Source organism: Dasypus novemcinctus, chromosome 25 (assembly GCF_030445035.2).
Source record: "Dasypus novemcinctus isolate mDasNov1 chromosome 25, mDasNov1.1.hap2, whole genome shotgun sequence".
NCBI lineage: Eukaryota > Metazoa > Chordata > Mammalia > Cingulata > Dasypodidae > Dasypus > Dasypus novemcinctus.
The window spans coordinates 46,500,909-46,520,110 of record NC_080697.1 but is presented as its reverse complement, the minus strand read 5'-3'; the positions used below and the strand labels follow the sequence as shown (position 1 = coordinate 46,520,110).

At 37.7% G+C, this 19,202-nt stretch overlaps 2 protein-coding genes across 3 annotated transcripts in view; one reads left to right on the top strand and one right to left on the bottom strand.

The window, feature by feature from the left end:
* Positions 1-8,231, bottom strand: part of SH3YL1 (SH3 and SYLF domain containing 1) — a 132,164-nt gene extending 123,933 nt beyond the window's left edge. Inside the window, exons 1-2 of the mRNA XM_058287979.2 lie at positions 7,970-8,231; positions 7,166-7,298 (exon numbers count right to left, since the gene is read on the bottom strand). Of these exons, the coding sequence (XP_058143962.1) occupies position 7,166 (1 nt within the window). The 5' untranslated portion in view covers positions 7,167-7,298; positions 7,970-8,231. The remainder of the gene's footprint in view (positions 1-7,165; positions 7,299-7,969) is intronic.
* ACP1 (acid phosphatase 1) overlaps positions 8,198-19,202 on the top strand; it is a 21,425-nt gene continuing 10,420 nt past the window's right edge. Inside the window, exons 1-3 of one of the 2 annotated variants that reach the window (XM_058287980.1) lie at positions 8,198-8,397; positions 12,440-12,513; positions 12,772-12,885. In XM_058287980.1, the coding sequence (XP_058143963.1) occupies positions 8,355-8,397; positions 12,440-12,513; positions 12,772-12,885 (231 nt within the window). In that variant the 5' untranslated portion in view covers positions 8,198-8,354. Of the gene's footprint in view, positions 8,398-12,439; positions 12,514-12,608; positions 12,723-12,771; positions 12,886-19,202 lie in introns of both variants that reach the window. The other variant, XM_058287981.1, reaches the window with a different exon arrangement.

Below are 19,202 nucleotides of genomic sequence, written 5' to 3'. Positions count from 1 at the left end.
AGACTTCCCCTTACCCAGGCTGACTTGGCTATGGTCACTGCTGAGTGCCCAATCTGCCAGCAGCAGACACCCACATTCAACTTGTGATATGGCACCACTTCTTGAGGTGATCAGCCTGCTGCCTGGTGGCAGGTTGATTACATTGGACCAATTCCATCATGCAAGGGACAACAATTTGTTCTAACTGAATAGTTACTCTGGATATGGGTTTGCATTCCCTGCATGCAATGCTTCTCCCAAAACTACCATCCATAGACTTACCAGATGTCTTATCTACTGCCATGGCATTCCACACAGCATTGCTTCTGGTCAAGGAACACATTTCACAGCAAATGATGTGCAGGAATGGACACATGCCCATGGAGTTCACTGGTCTAACCATGTTCCCCATCATTCTGAATCAGCTGGATTGACAGCAGTGGAATGGGCTTTTGAATACTCAATTACAGCACCAACTATGTGGCAATACTTTGCAGGGCTGGGGCAATGTTTTCCAAAGGCTGTTTATGCTCTAATTCAGCATCCACTTTATGGTGCTGTTTCTCCCATAGCCAGGATTCATGGGATCCAGGAATCAAGGTGTGGAATTGGGAATGGCACCAGTCACTATTATCTCTAGTAATCCACTAGGAAAATTTTTGCTACCAAGCTCTGCAACCTCAAACTCTGCTGGCCTACAAGTCTTTAGTTCCAAAAGGAGGAGTGCTGCCACCAGGGAACACAACAATTCCATTGGGAAACGGACTTTGGCCCAGTGGTTGGGGCGTCCGTCTACCACATGGGAGGCCCGCGGTTCAGGCCCCGGGCCTCCTTGACCCGGGTGGAGCTGGCCCATGCGCAGTGCTGATGCGCGCAGGGAGTGCCGTGCCACGCAGGGGTGTCCCCCGCGTGGGGCAGCCCCATGCGCAGGGAGTGTGCCCCGTAGGGAGAGCCGCCCAGCTCGAGGGAGGGAGCGGCCTGCCCAGGAATGGCGCCGCCCACACTTCCCCTGCCGCTGACGACAACAGAAGCGGACAAAGAAACAAGACGCAGCAAGACACAGAAAACAGACAACCAGGGGAGGGGAATTAAATAAATAAAAATAAATCTTTAAAAAAAAAAAAACAAAACAATTCCATTGAACTGAAAGTTAAGACTGCCACCTGGTCACTTTGGGCTCCTCTTACCTCTGGAATCAACAGGCAAAGAAGGGAATTACTGTACTGGCTCAGGTGATTGATCCTATCAAGGAGAAACAGGACTGCATCTACATATTGGGGGTAAAGAAAAGTCTGTCTGGAATACAGGAGATCCTCTAGGGTATCTCTTAATACTGCCATGTCATGTGATCAAACGCCATGGAAAATTCCAACAACCCAATCCGAGCAGGACTAACAGTGGCCCAAAATCTTCAGGAATGAATGTTTGGGTCACCCCACCAGGTAAAGAACCATGGCCAGAGGAGGAGCTCACTGAGGATTATGGGAAGAAGGTAGAATAAATATGAACTTTGACCATGTAACTAGTTAGATACAAGGAGTTTAATAGTCATGAATCTTTCTCCCTTGTTTTGTTATGAGTATGATTGTATATTTATCTTTGTTTTCTTCTCTAACCCTTTCCCTTATCATATGAGAAGTTGTATTAGTTTCATGTCATAATATCTAAGAATGTCAAGTTTAAGGGTGAATATTACTGAAAGACTTGCACCCCAATCTGTAGGGAATTAATGAGTTTCTGTAGTACTCAGGACAGTTGAATATTTTTAGCAAAAATATATATTTATTTTCATTATTGTTTTTACTTAGAGACTAAGTATAGTTTAAGGTAATATGTATGGTTGCCATGCTGACAAGGTGTGGACTGTGACGATAAGGCTGACGTGTCAACTCAGCCAGGTAATTGTGCCCAATTGTTTGGTTAAGCAAGGACTAGGCTAATTATAGTATTAATATAAGAACTTTTAAGGACTTTAGTCATTAGTGAGTTTACTGCATAGATGGCTGATTACACCTACAATCAACCAGGGAGAATGCCATTAGCAATGAGTGTTTTATCCAATCAGTTGAATGCCTTAAATAGGAAGTAGTTTCAGTGTTCAGAGAATTTCCCAGCTTGTCTTTGGACAGCCAACCTCTCCCAGGAACTCATGAAAGACCTTCATCAGACTTTCATCCAAGACCCTGATTTGTAACCTGCCTACAGAATCTGGACTTGTGCATCCCTATGGTCAGGTGACAGAATTTTATAAAATCTCATACTATTTACAGATATATCCTGTTGATTGTTTCCCTACAGAACCTAATACATATAGAATAAATTTTTTTGCTAATGCCAATTTAGATCAGATTTTCTGATGTGCAACGAACACATAGTAAATAACACATCAATCTCATCAAAAAAACGATTTTCTACTTTGAACTCTCTCAACCAAGACTGTATAAGACCAGTCAAATAAGCAAATTCCAAACTTGAGAGTTTTTATTGCAAACATCCTGCTGTAGGAAAGGTCATAGCCTCTTTTGTAAACAGGAGAAAGAAAGTTATTTGACTTGGGAATTCAGATTCAGCTTAGGATGCCTGCAAACCCAAAACGTAGATCACTAAGCCAGTGAGTGGTTAAAGCTCTTTCTAACCACTATCCTTTGACACTGCAAACTGTGTGTTGATTAGTATAGCCATAGTGGGGACCACAGAATAGCCTGGATAATTTTAAATATATATATTACAGATTCTATTAAATTTCTGATAAAAATCATAATGCTTGGTCATAGTTTTACAGAATTAACTTGTCTATAGGAAATTTTTTAAAAATTAATTTAGATTTACATCTCTATTCCTGTCTGCCACATCAAATCATGGCTCAATCAAATTTTACTTTGTTGTATCAAGGTATACAAAGCACGGATTGATAGGAATACTGACATAATATTCCATTATATTGTTGCATTTATGAAGATACAGACCTTTACTAATGAAGCCTCTTAAATTTTCAATAATGGTTAGCATGTGAACATTCACAAAAATCTCAAGTGTCTTGATTCCCTAGGCCAAGCAAACTCTCTATAAATATTTGTTTTTCCTAAGAGGAGGATGGCTGCTAAAACATGAACTAAGAAATTCTTAGATACAAAGTTTTCTTAAAAAATGCTTGAAAATTTACATACTAAATTTTTAAATTAAGTAGAGTTTATAAAATATTGGGAAGAAAAATTTTACCCTGGAAACTTTAACAGCTTAAAATGGGCTTAGTGACTGGAAATAATTTACATACTGATCTTTAAAGCCAGATAGTCTGTGGTAGGGTTAATAGAGGCAAATAGTGACATCAGAAAACTTCCTTGGAGTAAATTGCCATGAAAGCTGAAAACTGTCCCCAATCTAGACCTGCCAACTCCCTGGATGAAAGGAAGGAGACAAAACAGGCCCCACCCCACCATTACTCAAGTTCAGGACTGTGCAAACTTTATTTCCATCAACGAGCAGCCATTGCATTATCTTCCTCAGCAGACTCTAAATTATGAAAGATGCATATATAGGAAAAGAAAGTTTAGAAATGGCTAAGTTTCCATTATTCACCATTAATCAAATTTTTAAGGCTTGTTAATTTACATGAAATAGACGTTGCTCACTAAATTGATAAAGTCTTAGCCAAATTAAAGAAACTTAACCTACTTACCTCTCTATCTGCTCATATTAATATCTTCAGATGGACTGAAATACTGCCTTTGGCTCAGTGACCTTTGTTAATACTGTAACATTTTGAGAACCAGTGCTTGACAAATATGCCTGGCTTAACTACTTTCTTTCACTTAAAGAGACAAAACTTGTCAGTTCTAGAAACTAAAACCTTTTTCTCTGGTCAGATCATGCTGACCTCCCTAGTCCACTATAAACTTTAAACCAAGATTTACCAATTGAATCCCAAACATTAGTGTGGCCTGTGTTTCCTTCCTGACCCCACGGTGAGTACTGGGAAACAAAGAGTAGGGACTGGTAAGAAAACAAATTTTTCCCATAAGAAAACCTTTGATAGATTTATAGCTACTCTACCTTTACATAAAATGTCAGTTGATATATATATATATATATAAATTCAATTAAAAAAACATCATTTCAAAGTCCACTGAAACTGCTGCTAATTAGTGTAAGGTTTGAAAAATAATTCACAAGACTACATATTTTGAAAGGCTAATATACACGTTTTTAGTTTTGACTAAGGGAAAGTTACAGTCTTCTATTCCAATACATACTGATATGAAGCTCAATGATACCACACAAATCACCTAGTTTATGGAGCTGCTGAATCAAAAGGACAAATACTTTAGTCAGTGTGACAGATGAGGAAAAATACAGATACAGTATAATACTATTACAAATATATTTCTTTATATATGAATTTGGATATTTTTTCACCAGGCAGAAATGGGAAAGGAAAGATTATTTCACATTTACCTTCTAAGGAGAAGTTTATTAAATACCTTTCAGACTGACTGGACTGGTTAAAATTATAGAGAACTTACTCCTTATATTTTGATAACTTATAACATTTAAAAATTTTGAAGGGTACAAAAGACATGGAAACTAGGCCCATGCAAAGTGAGGCGTTATTAACACTCATCAAGTGGCATAATCAAAAGTAGACATTTTAATGACAAAATTTAACATTAATACGTAGAAATGTTACAGTTAATTATGAAAAATGAGCCCAACACATCTCTCACTCTACCCTTGAGTTTTACTACTATGAGGTATGGTGCAGAAATAGCCCATTAATTGTTAATTTTACAGAACTGAAACTTTCATGTTCTGTATTCTAGGCAGCATGGAAATGTCATGTAATCTATGACTACCAGTCAATCTATATCTTTTACTATGGTCTAATCAAGAGGTGGAGAAACTATTTCTAGACAATGGAGGATTAGGAAGCAAAATAAATAAAGCAAACAAAAAACAATGCATGATCAAGACAGGTAAAATATACAATCTATTAAAATAAAATATTTTTTCATTTATCTAAATTCACATAAGAAATGTTTTTTGAGTTCCTGCTGCTCAAGTAGGTGCTTACTTGGTCTTACCTTATTCTCAAAACAATCCTATTCAATATGTACTCTTAATGCCTACTGAGGCTCAGAGATAACTTGCTCTGATTACACAGTTAAGAGGAAGAACTAGAATTCAAATTGAAAAATGATCTTGGCTCAAAGTGGGATTACATATTCCACTTTAGTCTTATTATTTGGTATAAAAGCTGACATTTCCCAAAGAAAATTTAAAAAATAAATGTGCTTAGAGAATTGTCTTGTGCTTTTTTTGCATACAAGGCAATGTATACATGACTTCTGTGACTCTCCTAGTCAGTTAAGTCAATACAGCAAACAGTATTTCTTTTTTTAAATTTTAGGTACTGGGGCCAGGAATTGAACCTAGGACATTTTATGTGGGAAGCTGGTGCTCAAATCCTGAGGCACACTGGCTCTCCTGAACTGGCCTGTTCCTTTGCTTGCCTGTTGGTTGGTTGTTTTTAGAAGGCACCAGAGATAGAACCAGGACCTTCCATCTGGGAAACAGGTGCTCAACTGCTTCAGCCACATCCACTCCCCTTTTTCTTTTTTTTTCTTTTTTTAAAGCTGTATGGAGAAATTGAACCAGGGACCTCACAGACGGGAAGCAGGCGCTCAACCACCGAGCAGAATCAGCTCCCCAACATTATTTCTTTTTAACCAGCATCAACTTTCTCTTATTTTGAAGCACTAAATTTTATTTCCAAATAGCAAGAAATCTGATAATAAAGATTTCCTAAACATCATAAGTGTCAAATTACTCCTAGTGAACAAGGCTATTTAAAAATTATTTTCTAAAAAATTACAAAAGATAAAGGCATCTTTTATCTTTTTACTGAAATTTTCTTTCACTAGAACATTAGTGAACCAAATAAGCATTTCTTCTTAATCACTTTAAGGAAGATAAAACAGGATTATTACTTATTTTCACTATTTTAACCCCAACATAGTAATTTGTAAACATTTCAACTTTTAGTCACTCCACAGGCATTTCCATAAAAGGCCAACACAGTAAATAGCATTTTAATCCAGAGACCTGTTATTTCTCCGAATTGTGTGTGTACAATTTTTCTACCTCATTATTAATTCAGACATTTCTTCAGATCAACAAAACCACTTATGAGAACAAGAATGCAAGATGCATATTCTATCAGCAGAAGAAAAACTGAGAACCTTATCACAGGGATCACATCTTGGTATTATTCTTTTCAACTCAGAATTAGCACTGAGTAATGATTGATAGATACTGAAATGATTGTAAAAATTAAATAAAAATGACAAGTTTCCAGCCAGCAGTGGTGTAAATCCCATTTCCTTATGTTTATCCACCAATTTAGAGTAATGTCATACTTCTTTAAAGAAAAAGTATTACAGCAATGAGATCCACAGAAAGGTACAGGAGCTCACAGTACCAAGGTGACTTCACATGTTTAGTGCAGACGCAGCTTCAACAGCTTTGCTCTTTGCCAAACAGTGACCTCTTTATCCCAAGCTGTTTGGTAAACGTGTTTTGCTGGTCACAGGGAGGTTCAGGTGAAAGGGTGTGGATGGCCCCACACTTTGCATTTCGGGAAAAAAACCCAAACATGTACCTTACTGACATTAGAGCAATGGCATCGTCTTTCTGACTCCTGCCCCATGATGTGTCAGGCTCTTCCCAAGCCCATAAAATTATAACAAAGTTCTGAGTCATTTATTAAAACAATTTGAAACGAAAAAAAAAAATAGAAGTTAATACGTGGGTTTCCAAATATTAGATATTTATAAACAAATAATAAAATGAGTTACAATAGGTAAAATTCAAACTTGTTAAGAGCTTCTCTATGAACTGAAACGAATGGGACTAAACTTGAAAAAAATAAACCATTATGGTCAAGAGTACTTGGAACAAGTTATTTTTAAATTCTGACAGTGTGCGTAATAATTCGAGTGTTAATAAACGCGCAACAGTAAAAATCCCAGACATATCCTAGTTTCTGTCTCCCTATTTTACCACCAACTTCTTCCCCGGCAAACAAGTTTTAAAAAGGTTAGGAAGGGGGCGGGTTACGAAAAATAAACACATTCTTCCCCATTCAAGCTGAGTTTCACGCCCAGCAAAACTAAATGTGGGTACTCACTTGTGCCCCCAGAGCCTTCTCCACTTCCGGCGCCCCTCCAGCTCCAAAACAACTACCAGGGAAGAGGAAGAACTACTCTTGGCTCGGGCTCCGCCTCCCACAAGTAGGGACGGTCCCTAAATGAGCTGCACACCTGAAACAGGTAAAGGAGCAAGTAAACACCCCACTTTTATCCGGAGTAAAACACCTACTTTATAAGAATTCGCCGGGCAAAAATACCGCAACTATGGGGCTGGCAGTTGGGCAAGGACTCCGTTCGGCTTGATCGCTCTCATTGTAACTTTTTTAAATGCCGGTCTCTTTTAGGTTGGGAAACACAAGACAGATGATCCCTATTACAGAGTCGAAAGGTGCCCCACTTTCCCCGCCCCCGACAATTCTGATGACCGCGGGCGGCGTAGAAGGGGAGTTGAAAGTGATGGCACTACCCAGAGTCGCAGCTTCGGGGTCCCCAAGAAGGGGCCCTCTCGCGCTCCGTAAGGCGCTCGGGGGCGAGAGCGCGTCTCCCCGGGGCTCTGCTTGTCCTCGCGACTGCGCGCGGCTCTATGTTTAAGGCTGAGGAGGTGGAGGATCCCGGAGAGGCTTTTCGTGGACACTTAAGAGCTGAGACCTGCGCGGAGTTCTCAACAGTTAAGGCATCGCCAGGCTTCTGCTGGGTCTTACCCAGCTCCGCTGAGACCGCTGGGACCCTCCACTAACACGCGGGGGCCGGTTCTGGCCCTCCCCACAGACCTCCACGTTTCAGGGTCAAGCCTCCCACCACCCCCGTTGTGTGCGTCCGGGCGGCGGGGTCGGCGCGTTTACCTCCCCGCCTCGCCCGGCCCTCAGCCTCGCACCAGACGTGCGCTCAGGTGCACCAACTCAGCCGAGCCACGCCGCCTTACAGCGCCCAGGGCGGCTAAGAGTCAAGCGGGTCCCTTCCCGCGCTCCCATCCCGCCGCTATTCACGGGCTGCCAAAGCCACAGGCCGGCAGTGACCCCGCAGTTCGGCCCAGCCCTCTCTCCAAGGTCTCTTCAGGAGTCCCGCCGCAGAGCGTGTCACCTGACCCCGGCCCCAGGGCCGCGCGGGAATCGGGACTGCGCCGGCGCGCGGGGCCCGGACGCTCCCAGTGCGCATGCGCCGCGCTCTCTCGCATTCCGGCCGGGTTCCTGTGCGTCGCGCCCTCGCCTGTTCCTTGAACCTGAGGCGATGGCAGAGCAGGCGACCAAGTCAGTGCTGTTCGTCTGTCTGGGTAAGAGCGCTGACCTAATCCCGCTTCTGACTTTCACTGGAGGGGTGGCTGCGGTTTTCTTGCTTTATGGGCTGCGCCGCTGAGCGAAAGGAAAGTGAGCGAAAAGAGGCCTGCGAGCGGGGGGATGGAGACCTGCGAGAGGTGGGGGCGACCTGGGCTCTTCCCCGCCTCGCACCTGCAGAGCCCTCTCTCCGAGTCTTTGTTCTCTTAAATTGCTCCTCCTTAGAACCCCTAGTTCGAACTCCGTTTTCCCCGCATGGAGTGACCCCCGAATCTGGGTACGGTGCGTTTCTGAAAAACTCTGTTCCCCTGGTGCCTTGAGGATCATGAAAACAGTTCGCTTGCCAGGTTCCCTTGGCCAGGCTTACCAGTGGATCTGCGTTCACGGTGCCATGAGTGGAGCAGTTCCGCTTCTCTTCGTTGTAAAAGCTACTTCGATTTTCCTGGTCTCTCTATAACTTTGGGCCCAGAACCTATGTATCCACGTGACCCAGTTTCCTTCACATGAAAAATGGAGATGTTTTATGTTGATCTTTCAAGTATTTTCCAGCCCAGAATTACTATTAATTCTTAGACTTCCGTGACGTCTTTAGACTTTTCCTCATAATGGAGTTCACTTTCTGCTTAGTTTTCGGGATTCTTCTTTGGCGTAGCCCTACAGGGTTCTTTCTCCGTGCCTGTCATCTCACCTCACCTGTCCTGGGTGCTTCCATATCTCCTTAATTCCCAAGAGTGGAAGTCATAAATTGTCAATAGTCTGGTTGTTTAAAATTTTCTGATGGTTCATTTCCTTACATATATTTATCTTCACAGTGTAACAGTTTATTTGGGGAGGCACCAGGCACTGGTCTAAGTGCTGGGGGTATAGTAGTGAGCAAACCAGAAAAAAACCCTGGTTTTCTAGAACTCTTTATATTGGCAGCAAACAAGTAAGTAATTGGTATACTCAGTTAGATGGTGTTAGTGTTAAGAAAAATAAAGGAGGAGGGGGCTGGGTGGGAGTGGAGTGCTGTTTCAAATAAGAAGGTTAAGGAAGGTCTCACTTAGAAAGTGACGTTTCAGCAAGAAAGAAATGAGGAAGCAGCCTAGTGGATACTTCGGGAAATCATCCTGGGATTATGGGAAAGCAGAGAGGTTTTTAAGTGGGAGTTTCTTGGTCAATTTCAAGGAACAGCAAGGAAGCCTGAGTAACTGGAGACAAACAATTGAACATGATTGTGATCCAATCGAACTTTATTTATGGACGTTGAAATTTGAATTTCATATAATTTTCTTGTGTCAAATATTCTTTCATCCCCTCCTCCCCAACCATTTAAAAATGTAAAAATTATTCTCTACTCGGGAATGTATAAAAAAGGTAGCGGGCCAGGTTTCAGACCCTCCGGGGTATATATGGTGGTTCAGATCTTGTGAGACCTTGTAGGCCCTATGAGGACTTTGGCTCTAATTTGGATGATAAGAATCCACTGGATACTCTGGGGAGAAGCAAGGTGATGTAATTAAGTTTTAAAAGCTTTCCAGTTCTTGTTTTGAGATTAGATTGAAGGGGTAGGAAGGACAAAAGGAAGCAGACCCATTGTGAAGCTATTGTAATAAGATGCCCACAGTTACCGTTTGAGGTGGTATGTAATAGTTGCATTCTGGGGAGATTTGAAAGATATATATCATTTTATATAAGCCTATACATAGGACACTAAGAACTGTATATCTTTTGAAATGTAGTAGTTTTATTCTTTCAAACCATTTATTGGTTCTTTAGAGATTTGAAGTGCAGAAATGCAACAATGTTTTCCATTGGTAAGGCTAATAGCCGGAAAGTATTATTTTGACAGGATTATTAGAAGTATTTTGTTTTTGTAAGGTAAATACCTACTGGAGAGAACAAACAGCTATGGCTGTTTGTTAATCATGCCACAGCCAGCATCATAGTTGAAGATAATAGTATGTTAGTGGTGTCAGATTACTTTTTTGCTAAAATTAAACAGATATTTATGGAATGCTTTATGTGCCATACATTGTGCTCTGGGTGTTGGGGATACCCCAATGAGTAAAATAGTTCCTGTCCATATAGTTTTTTTGTTTGTTTGTTTTTGTTTTTTGGGTTTTTTGTTTTTTGGGGTTTTTGTTTTTGTTTTTTATAAGTCTATCCTTGAAATGATAGTATTAAGTAAGGTTATGTATTATGCTGCCAAATTTGAAAAAAAAAAAAAAAGACAAAAAATTTCAAGGCTTTACAGATTAAAACATGAAGAAATCAGAAGGTAGCATTTTAGGATTTTACAGCTTAACTAGGTGAGCTCTTAAAGCATCATATTTTATTGATGTGCTCCATTTAAAAATAAACGGCATTTTAAAATACATTAAGTTTGTGACAACAGCTTTTGAAAAGAGCAAGTTATAAGCAAGATATCTTGTTGACCTTGTCGGCAGTATGACTGCTTAATCTTCATAGCAACATATGGTTTTTCACTCAAACTTAGACACACATTCTTCCTCTTTAAAGGTAGCTAGCCAACTGGGAAAAAAGTTAGTGAGGGTGAATATGCCTTAACTTCAGAAAAAAGGTCAAGTTTTTGTATTGTGGAAAAACTATACTGGTATTTTACAATCAATGATAATTTTTTGTGAAGAGGTGGGATTGTCTTATGTTTTCAGACACAGATATTAGGCATTTTATACTTCCTGGAATTAGGCATTCCAGGGTTTTGAAATAAGTGTCTTAATTTGGAATAGGATGATTACTGTTGAAAGTATCACCAAGTTACCATGACAAGAAAAATACCCATAGGAAGCTTTTCAGTAATTAGTGGGAATGATAATATATTTTTTAAAACGAAATACAAATTTAGAATTTGGAAAAGAAAAACTTCTTCCCTTTCCTGATTAAAGGCTTTTTATTTTTCCGCTGTGGGAACCATAATCTGGGGAGGTGGTGAAGGTACAATGGAGTTCATAATATAAAAACTGAAGAATATTAAAGGCAGGAAATTGGTTTTGTGTGCCCTGATTTAATACCTTATGACATAGGGATTCAGGTGTGTTTCACAACCCTTTAGAAGATTCTAATTCTACTTGTCATAAACCAGGAGGTTCTAATTGAATATAAGGGTAAAATCTGTCTTCTAGTGCTGTCATTTTCCATTGCTATCTCCTTAATTTAGGTTTCCATCTTTTACTTGGTATTTCGTATTAGTCTCTCTGCCTTTAATAGTATGTTCTTCAGTATACTTTTAAAGTTATTTTCCTAAATAGTAGGAAGGGTCTGTGTCTTAAGCATCTGTGTCTAGGCCCTAGGACAGTCCTTAGCTTATAAACAGTAGGTGTCCAATGTTTGCTGAATGAATAAATCATATTACTCAGTGTTTCATTTTCTTCCCAGTAGATAACACTTAAGTCCAGATCTCTGGAATAGCATTTTAGGGATAGCTCCCATTCCTTTGGGAAGCATTATGCTTATTCATACAGTTCCCCTGAATTTAAACACCATTTCATTCTGCTTCTGCCCATTGAGAACCTCTTTATCCTTTTTAAATCAGATCTAATCCTTTTTCTAGGTAGAACTTTTCTTACCTTATTTATGCTCTTTAGAATCACTTTCTTTCTATGCTCCTACAGTATTGCTTGCCTGCCCTTTTTTTTTTTTATTACAGTTACCTGTGTACCATCCCTGAGTACTTTTCAGTTCATTTTTAAATAGGCTGATCACAACTCACTTGATTTCACGAGTCACTACTGGGTCATTAGTCTGAAAAACAATGATCTTGGTTATAATTTTGAGTACTTGGACATTTGGTTTCAATCAAATCATTTAACTTGGGTTTGCTTATCTGTTCTGTTCTCTACAAAGTTCTGCTTTTCACTTGATACAACTAATATCAAAGAATAGTGTTTGTTTTCCCCTTAAGGGATTAGTCAGCCATATTACGTTGGGTGTGTGATATAGTTTATAGAACATACTATAATAGAAATCAGCGTCTGCCGTTTCATCAAACCTATGGTGCTCATTTTCTGGCTCCCCTCTTTTTTTTTTTTTTTTTTTAAGGTAACATTTGTCGGTCACCCATTGCAGAAGCAGTTTTCAGAAAACTTGTAACTGATCAAAATATTTCAGATAATGTAAGTACCATTTAATAACTTATAGAGGCCAACCTATGTATGCCTTTGGGACAGAAAATCGTGAAAAAAAAAATTCTTTTTTTTTCCTCCTGCAGTGGAGAATAGACAGTGCTGCAACATCCACATATGAGATAGGAAACCCTCCTGATTATCGAGGGCAAAATTGCATGAAGAAGCATGGTATTCCTATGAGACATGTTGCCCGGCAGGTACCGTACTTTACCTTCAAAACACACATGTATATGTTTTGTATTACAGTGGATCATTGACAGTGGTGCTGTTTCTGACTGGAACGTGGGCCGGTCACCAGATCCAAGAGCTGTAAGCTGCCTAAGAAATCATGGCATTAAAACAGCCCATAACGCAAGACAGGTAGAAGAGAACTTGTTTAATTTCTAATATGTAGCTTCTGATTGTAAGAGGCTTATCCAAATTTGTATGTCAATGTGGATACCTTTTTTAGCATCAACTTAAATGTAGCTACATTTTCCCATTTTGTATTAGTTCTGGCTTCCTAGTACTAAAAGACTTGCATGATTTTGAAATTTATGGCTGACAGCTATAAGACATGAGTTGCAGTCTCCATTTTATTTCTCTCTGCATAATTTTTACCCAGTATAAATTAAGAATTAAAAGAGGACCTGTAACTACTCTGTTTATTTTATAAGTTTGTTGGTAGAATAAAGTGACCTAATATGTGCAGAAACATTCTGTCAACTGTGAAGTGCCTTAGAAATATAGGGTAATATTGATAATATTATGGATACATAGTTATAGTTGTATCATGTCAGACTGTCCAGTACAGTAACAACCAAGACCTCTGCAGTGCCATGTGAAGATAACCTTGTATTTATATTATAGAGCAGAGAGTATAGTTTATTTTCTCAGACCCTTATTGTTATTAGTGTTAAAATAAATTACGAAAAATCCTCCAGTTGGAAAGAATCTTAATCCTAAAAAGTAACATTTATATAGAATTTTCAGTATCCATATTGTGTTTTTCTTAGATGATACATGAACTATCTTAAACAGCTACAAAAGTATGGAGGTAAATGTCTGTGTTCCTGCTAACTTGGTCTTAAGTGCTCAGTACACAAGTAAACAGAGCAAATTTCCTGCTTTTGTGGAGCTTGTTTTGGTCAGAGAAGATAGACAAGAAACATCGGGGAACAATTATTCTATGTGTCAGATGACAAAGTGCCAAAGCTGGCTTGCACTGGTTGGTAAGAGTAGATTGTTAACATCTTAGGTGACTTGACTTCACACTGTTAGCATGAAATTGGTGATGGTGGGAGTATTCACACCATGGAAATTGGCACATGCTACAAATGAGGTTTTTGGGGGTGGTTAGTGCTAGGGGAAGCACATGTTAAATATTTACCAGCATAGCAAATAGGTGATAGTAAATAAGTTCTGAAAAAATTTAAAGCCAGATAAGAGGTAGAGAATAATGGTTCTGAGAATTTCTATTTTGGATAGGTATATTAAATATGTCCTTTTGTATATTGCTTTTTATTTGAAAGCTTTATTTCACTTCAATAAATAACATACAAAAGGCAGCTTAAATTATGGAGTTACTTTTAAAAATCCTGTCCAGACACATTTATCTTATTTAAACCTAAATACAAACAAATTGTTTCTCCAGTGTTCCAAAAGATGAATACATGAGCACAGATTGGCTAAGTGACATGACTTTGTTATTTGTTAATGAACAAAATGAAAAAATGCTTGATCATATTCATATCCCATATATTCACATCCCATAAAACTAAGTCCCATAATTTTTTGTTATTCCTGTATATCACCATATTCTTAACACCTTGTAATAGAAGAAAATTCTTGTATTTGTATTATTAACCATAATCCTCATCTACTTCAAAATCACTAATCCTTAGATCAGGGGTTCTTAACAAGGGGTCCATGAGCTTGAATTGAAATTTAAAAAATTATTCTTATGGGGATGTGTTGGTGAGGATGTAATATATATATAAATAATACACAGTATAGTGTGGACTTAGTAAGGGATCAGTGGTGTTCACCTAACTGGCAAAGGGTCAATTGGAACAAAAATGGTTAAGAACCCCTGCCTTAGATTATCCTTTAGCTGTCTTTCAGTTAACATTAACTTCCTTAGACTACCCCTTTCTATCATAATCACATTTATAAATCAGCAGTGTTTGTTATACGCAATATAATGAGTTACCATAAACTATCCATTTCCACATAATTACAGTCAACCTTATTAAACATTCTATACACTTAAGCATCAGCTCCCCCTTCTCAAGCCTCATTCTGTTTCCTACTAACTTATACTCTATAGTTTAACTCCATAACTTTACTCATCATATTTAGTTCATGTCATTGAGATCATACAATATTTATCCTTTTGTGTCTGGTTTATTTCACTATAATATCCTCAACTTTTATTCATGCTGACATGTTCATCCTGAGTTCATTTCTTCTTAAATATGAATAGAATTCCATTTTATGCTTATCATGTTTTATTTATCCATTCATCAGGCCCTTGGGTTGTTTCCACTTTTAAACGTCCTTGCATCTTTGTATAAATATCAGTTTGTGTCCTTGTTTTCCTACTTTTTTTTTAAGAAGACCAGGGATTTAACCTGGGACCTTGTAAGTGTGAAGCACATCTTCAACTACTGAGCTACTCACTCCACTTCAGTTTTTCTGAATATATTCCTAATAATGGGATTGCTGGATCATAAGACAGTTCTGTGTTCAGCTTCTTGAGGTACTACCAAATTGTCTTCCACGGAGGCTGTACTATGTCACATTCCCAGCAACAGCAAAGTAATGTTTGTATTTTTCTATATCCTTTCCAGCACTTGTAGTTTTCTGTTTTTTTAATGGCCAGTTTGTAAGCTATGAAGTGGTATTTCATTGTAGTTTTGATCTGCATTTCCCTAATAGCTAGTTATTTGAGATCTTTCCATGTGCCAGCCATTTGTGTTTCCTCTTTGGAAAAATTTCTCCACTGTTACTCAGTATTGTGCTAGAAGTTCCAGCTTAAAGCAATTAGGCAAGAAAGAGAAATTTTAAAAAAGGGACCCAACTAGGAAAGGAAGAACTAAAAAAAGCTAAAAGTTTCACTCTTCACTGTCGACATGATCCTATACCTAGAAAATACTGAAAAATCTACAGTCAAATTGCTGTTTTAGAAATTGAATGGTTTTTTTGAGATTTACTCAAGTGTTACATATAGATCTAGTTTATCCATTTCAATTGCTGCACAGTAGTTCATTTATCCATTACCTTATGGTTGCACCCCTGAAAAAAATTCATGTTCAGTTGTAACCAGGAAAATGCAAATTATAAAAAATCAGATACCATTCCTTGCCAATATAATTGGCAGAAATTTAAGTCTTTGGTTATGCCATGTATTGTTAAGGATATGGAGAAATGCTACCGGTGAGGGTATAAAATGATATACTTTGGAGGGCAGTTTTGACACCTAGTAATGTTAAAGATGCCTATATCCTATGACCTAGCAATTGTACTTCTAGATATAGATTCTAGACCACTGCTGCTCAGTTGAATGTTCTGTGATGAGGGAAATTTTCTGTATTTGCTCTTTCCAGTATGGAAGCCTCACTGTCTACATGTAGCTATTGTGCACTTGAAATATCACTGGTTTGACTGAGGAACTGAATTTCATTTTATTTAATTTTACTTAATTTAAATTTAAATAGCCAAATGACAAGTGGAATACATTGTAATCTTTGGAATACATGATTCTGGACTCAGCTTTGACCACATCAACGATATAGGTAGAAGATTTTGCATTGCAACTTTCTTAGTAATACTGAATGATTAATAAACAACCTATATGTCCAGCAATAGAGATGTAGGGTATTTTATCACTAGAACCATACTACAAATGTAAGGTTGCTCTGGATCCTTTCATAGTCACAGTGAATAGGTTCTAAAGAAATGAGTTTCTAACATAAATGCTTCTGTATTTTGCAATGACTGTTATTTTTGTTATTGTGATTGTTACTGAGGTCCAATTGGATTTATTTTTTTAAATTGGCTTCCATTTTGTCATTTCTCTTTTGTGTCCAACCTTACAAAGATAACACAGGCTCTGTAGTTAAAAATCATAAATTGGCATCAGAACAAAAGGTATTTGTCCTGACATGGATTTTTAAGGCCTTCAAAACTAGAAACCTGTTTTGAAAATCAATGGATAATTAATCATTTATAAGTATATATTCCAATATTAGAGCTTTGTTTTGGTATTAATGCTTAAAATCTGAGCATTTTGCAAGACTGGTAAAAGGTTCTTCCATCATTTAGTACTAAGACTTAAATCTTCTAAATTAATTCACCATACAGGATTTTATTTTAAATTTTGATCCGTTCTGTGACTCCATTAAGGGAGGGGGAGTAGTTAGTAAGCCCATTTTGCAGATCAAGAAACTGAATTCTGAAGAGAAAATAAATGACTTGTCAAAGATTTTCCAGCTTCAAAGTGGTAGAACTGGGATTTGACCCCAGGTTTGCTTGTTCATTTGTTTTTACTAAAAATATATACAAATATGAGCCAGAAAATTCATGAAACAAAACTGCCATAAAAACATTTTAATACATTAAATGACTCATAAATTAGTAATAAACACATTTTTGTTTTTAAGATTTATTTATTACCCGCCACCCCGCCCTTTGTCTGCTCTCTGTGTCATTTCACTGTGTGTTCTTCGTGTCTGCTTGTATTCTCATTAGGCGGCACCGGAGATCTCTGTCTCTGTTGTGTCATCTTGCTGCGTCAGCTCTCTGTGTGTGTGGTACCACACGGAGGGCGCCTCTCCCTGTGCAGGGGCCCCTCCTTGCGTGGGGGGGCGGCACCCTTATGTGGGGGCATCCCTGCATGAGCTGGCACTCCTTGCATACAGCAGCACTTCATGTGGGACAGCTCACCACACAAGCCAGGAGGCCCTGAGTATCGAACCCTTGGATCTCCTATATGATAGGCAGACATTCTGTTGAGCCACACCTGCTTCCCCACATTATTTTTGATGTTGATAAATTTATTCTGATATTTGTGAATGTTATGACTGCATATATTAAATACCTTAAGTAAATGAACATTTCTTAAATGGAATTTTCATTGGACAGAAGATTAAATATTTTTACAACATCCATCCATTCTAATCTCTTCAGACTTTTGTATACCTTGATAATGGCATCTACTTTTATTTTAAAGAATGTAGTTTATGTTGAGTAGTCCTGAGTTATGAGTAATCATACTTTCAAAGTTTTTAAGATGGCATTCTTTTTCATGCACCAAGTATATAATAAAAGTGGATACAAATGATGTATTTTAAACATGCATGCCTTAAAAAAGCAAAGTTAAAAACTTTTTGAGAACACTTTTTTTTTTTACCTTTTTCCCTGTTGCTTTTCACAAAATTCTCTTTTATCTCTGAGTATATGAGCTTTCATGTCTGCTGAATTCTAAAGACATTTGGGTTATTTTCTACTTTGAGGCTACTGCAGATAGTGCCACTGAATGTTTTTGTACATGTCATTTGGTACATGCTCTTCTGGATACATACCTAACATCATATGTGATACAATAGGGTTATGCTGACCTAATAAATATGTTCTTTTTCTGTTATTTAAAAGAGTTTTTATAAGTTCCTTAATTTTTTGGAAGAATTCTCCATCTAGGCCTGGGGTTTTTCTTTGTTTTAATGATAGGTTGAAATTCTTTATTAGGTATAAGACAATTATACCTAATTCTGAATATTCCAGTGCCAGTTTAAGTTGTATTTTTCTAAGAATTTTGCCGTTTAGCTGAAACTTACCAGTTTATTGGCATAAACCTTTTTGTAATATCCTCATGTTTTCTTGCTAATGTGTGGAGGATATATAAGGTGTCCTTTTTTAAAAAAATTAAATTCATGTTATTAGTAATCTGAGCCTTTTTTTTTAAATCAGTTATAACAGCCTTATCAATATTTCTAGGCTTTTTTAAAAAGAATCAGCTACTAACTTTATTTCATCTCTTTTTGTTTTAATTTTTGGTCTCTGCTGTATTATTTCTTTCCGTTTCTTTCAGTTTAATTTGCTGTTCTGTGTTCTAAATTCCGGAGGTGTAGATGCTTAGATCATTGATTTTTTTTTTCAGCCTTTCTTCAGCTCCAGTGTAACAATTTAAATGTAAGTTTCCCTCAAAGCACATTCCCTTCCACAAATATTTTTATGGTGTATTTTCGTTATTTGGTTAAAAATATTTTCTCACATCCTATGATTTTTATACGCTTCATGTGTTATTTAAAAGTGTATTACATAATAAAACATTTGGGGTGTTTTAGTTATGTTTAAATATAATGTATATTTTGAAGTTCTTTAGTACAATCAGTTATTGAGCTGTTTTAAGTCTCATGTTGTAGATTTGTCTAAATTCACTTAAAGTTTGTCAGTTTTTTTCCCTGATATTTTGAATCTATTGTATTAGGTGGATACACATTTAGAATTGTTATACTTTCTATTGGATTGACTCTCAGAAAATATCTTTGCTGTTTTTTCTTCTTTCCCTATAGTTCATTCTGTCTGATTTTTCTAACTTTATTGACCTTTTTTTGGTTAATGTTTGCATAGTATATCTTTTTCACCCTTTTTGTTTAAAACAAGCCTTTCTTTTCCCTCATATTTAAGTAGGTCTA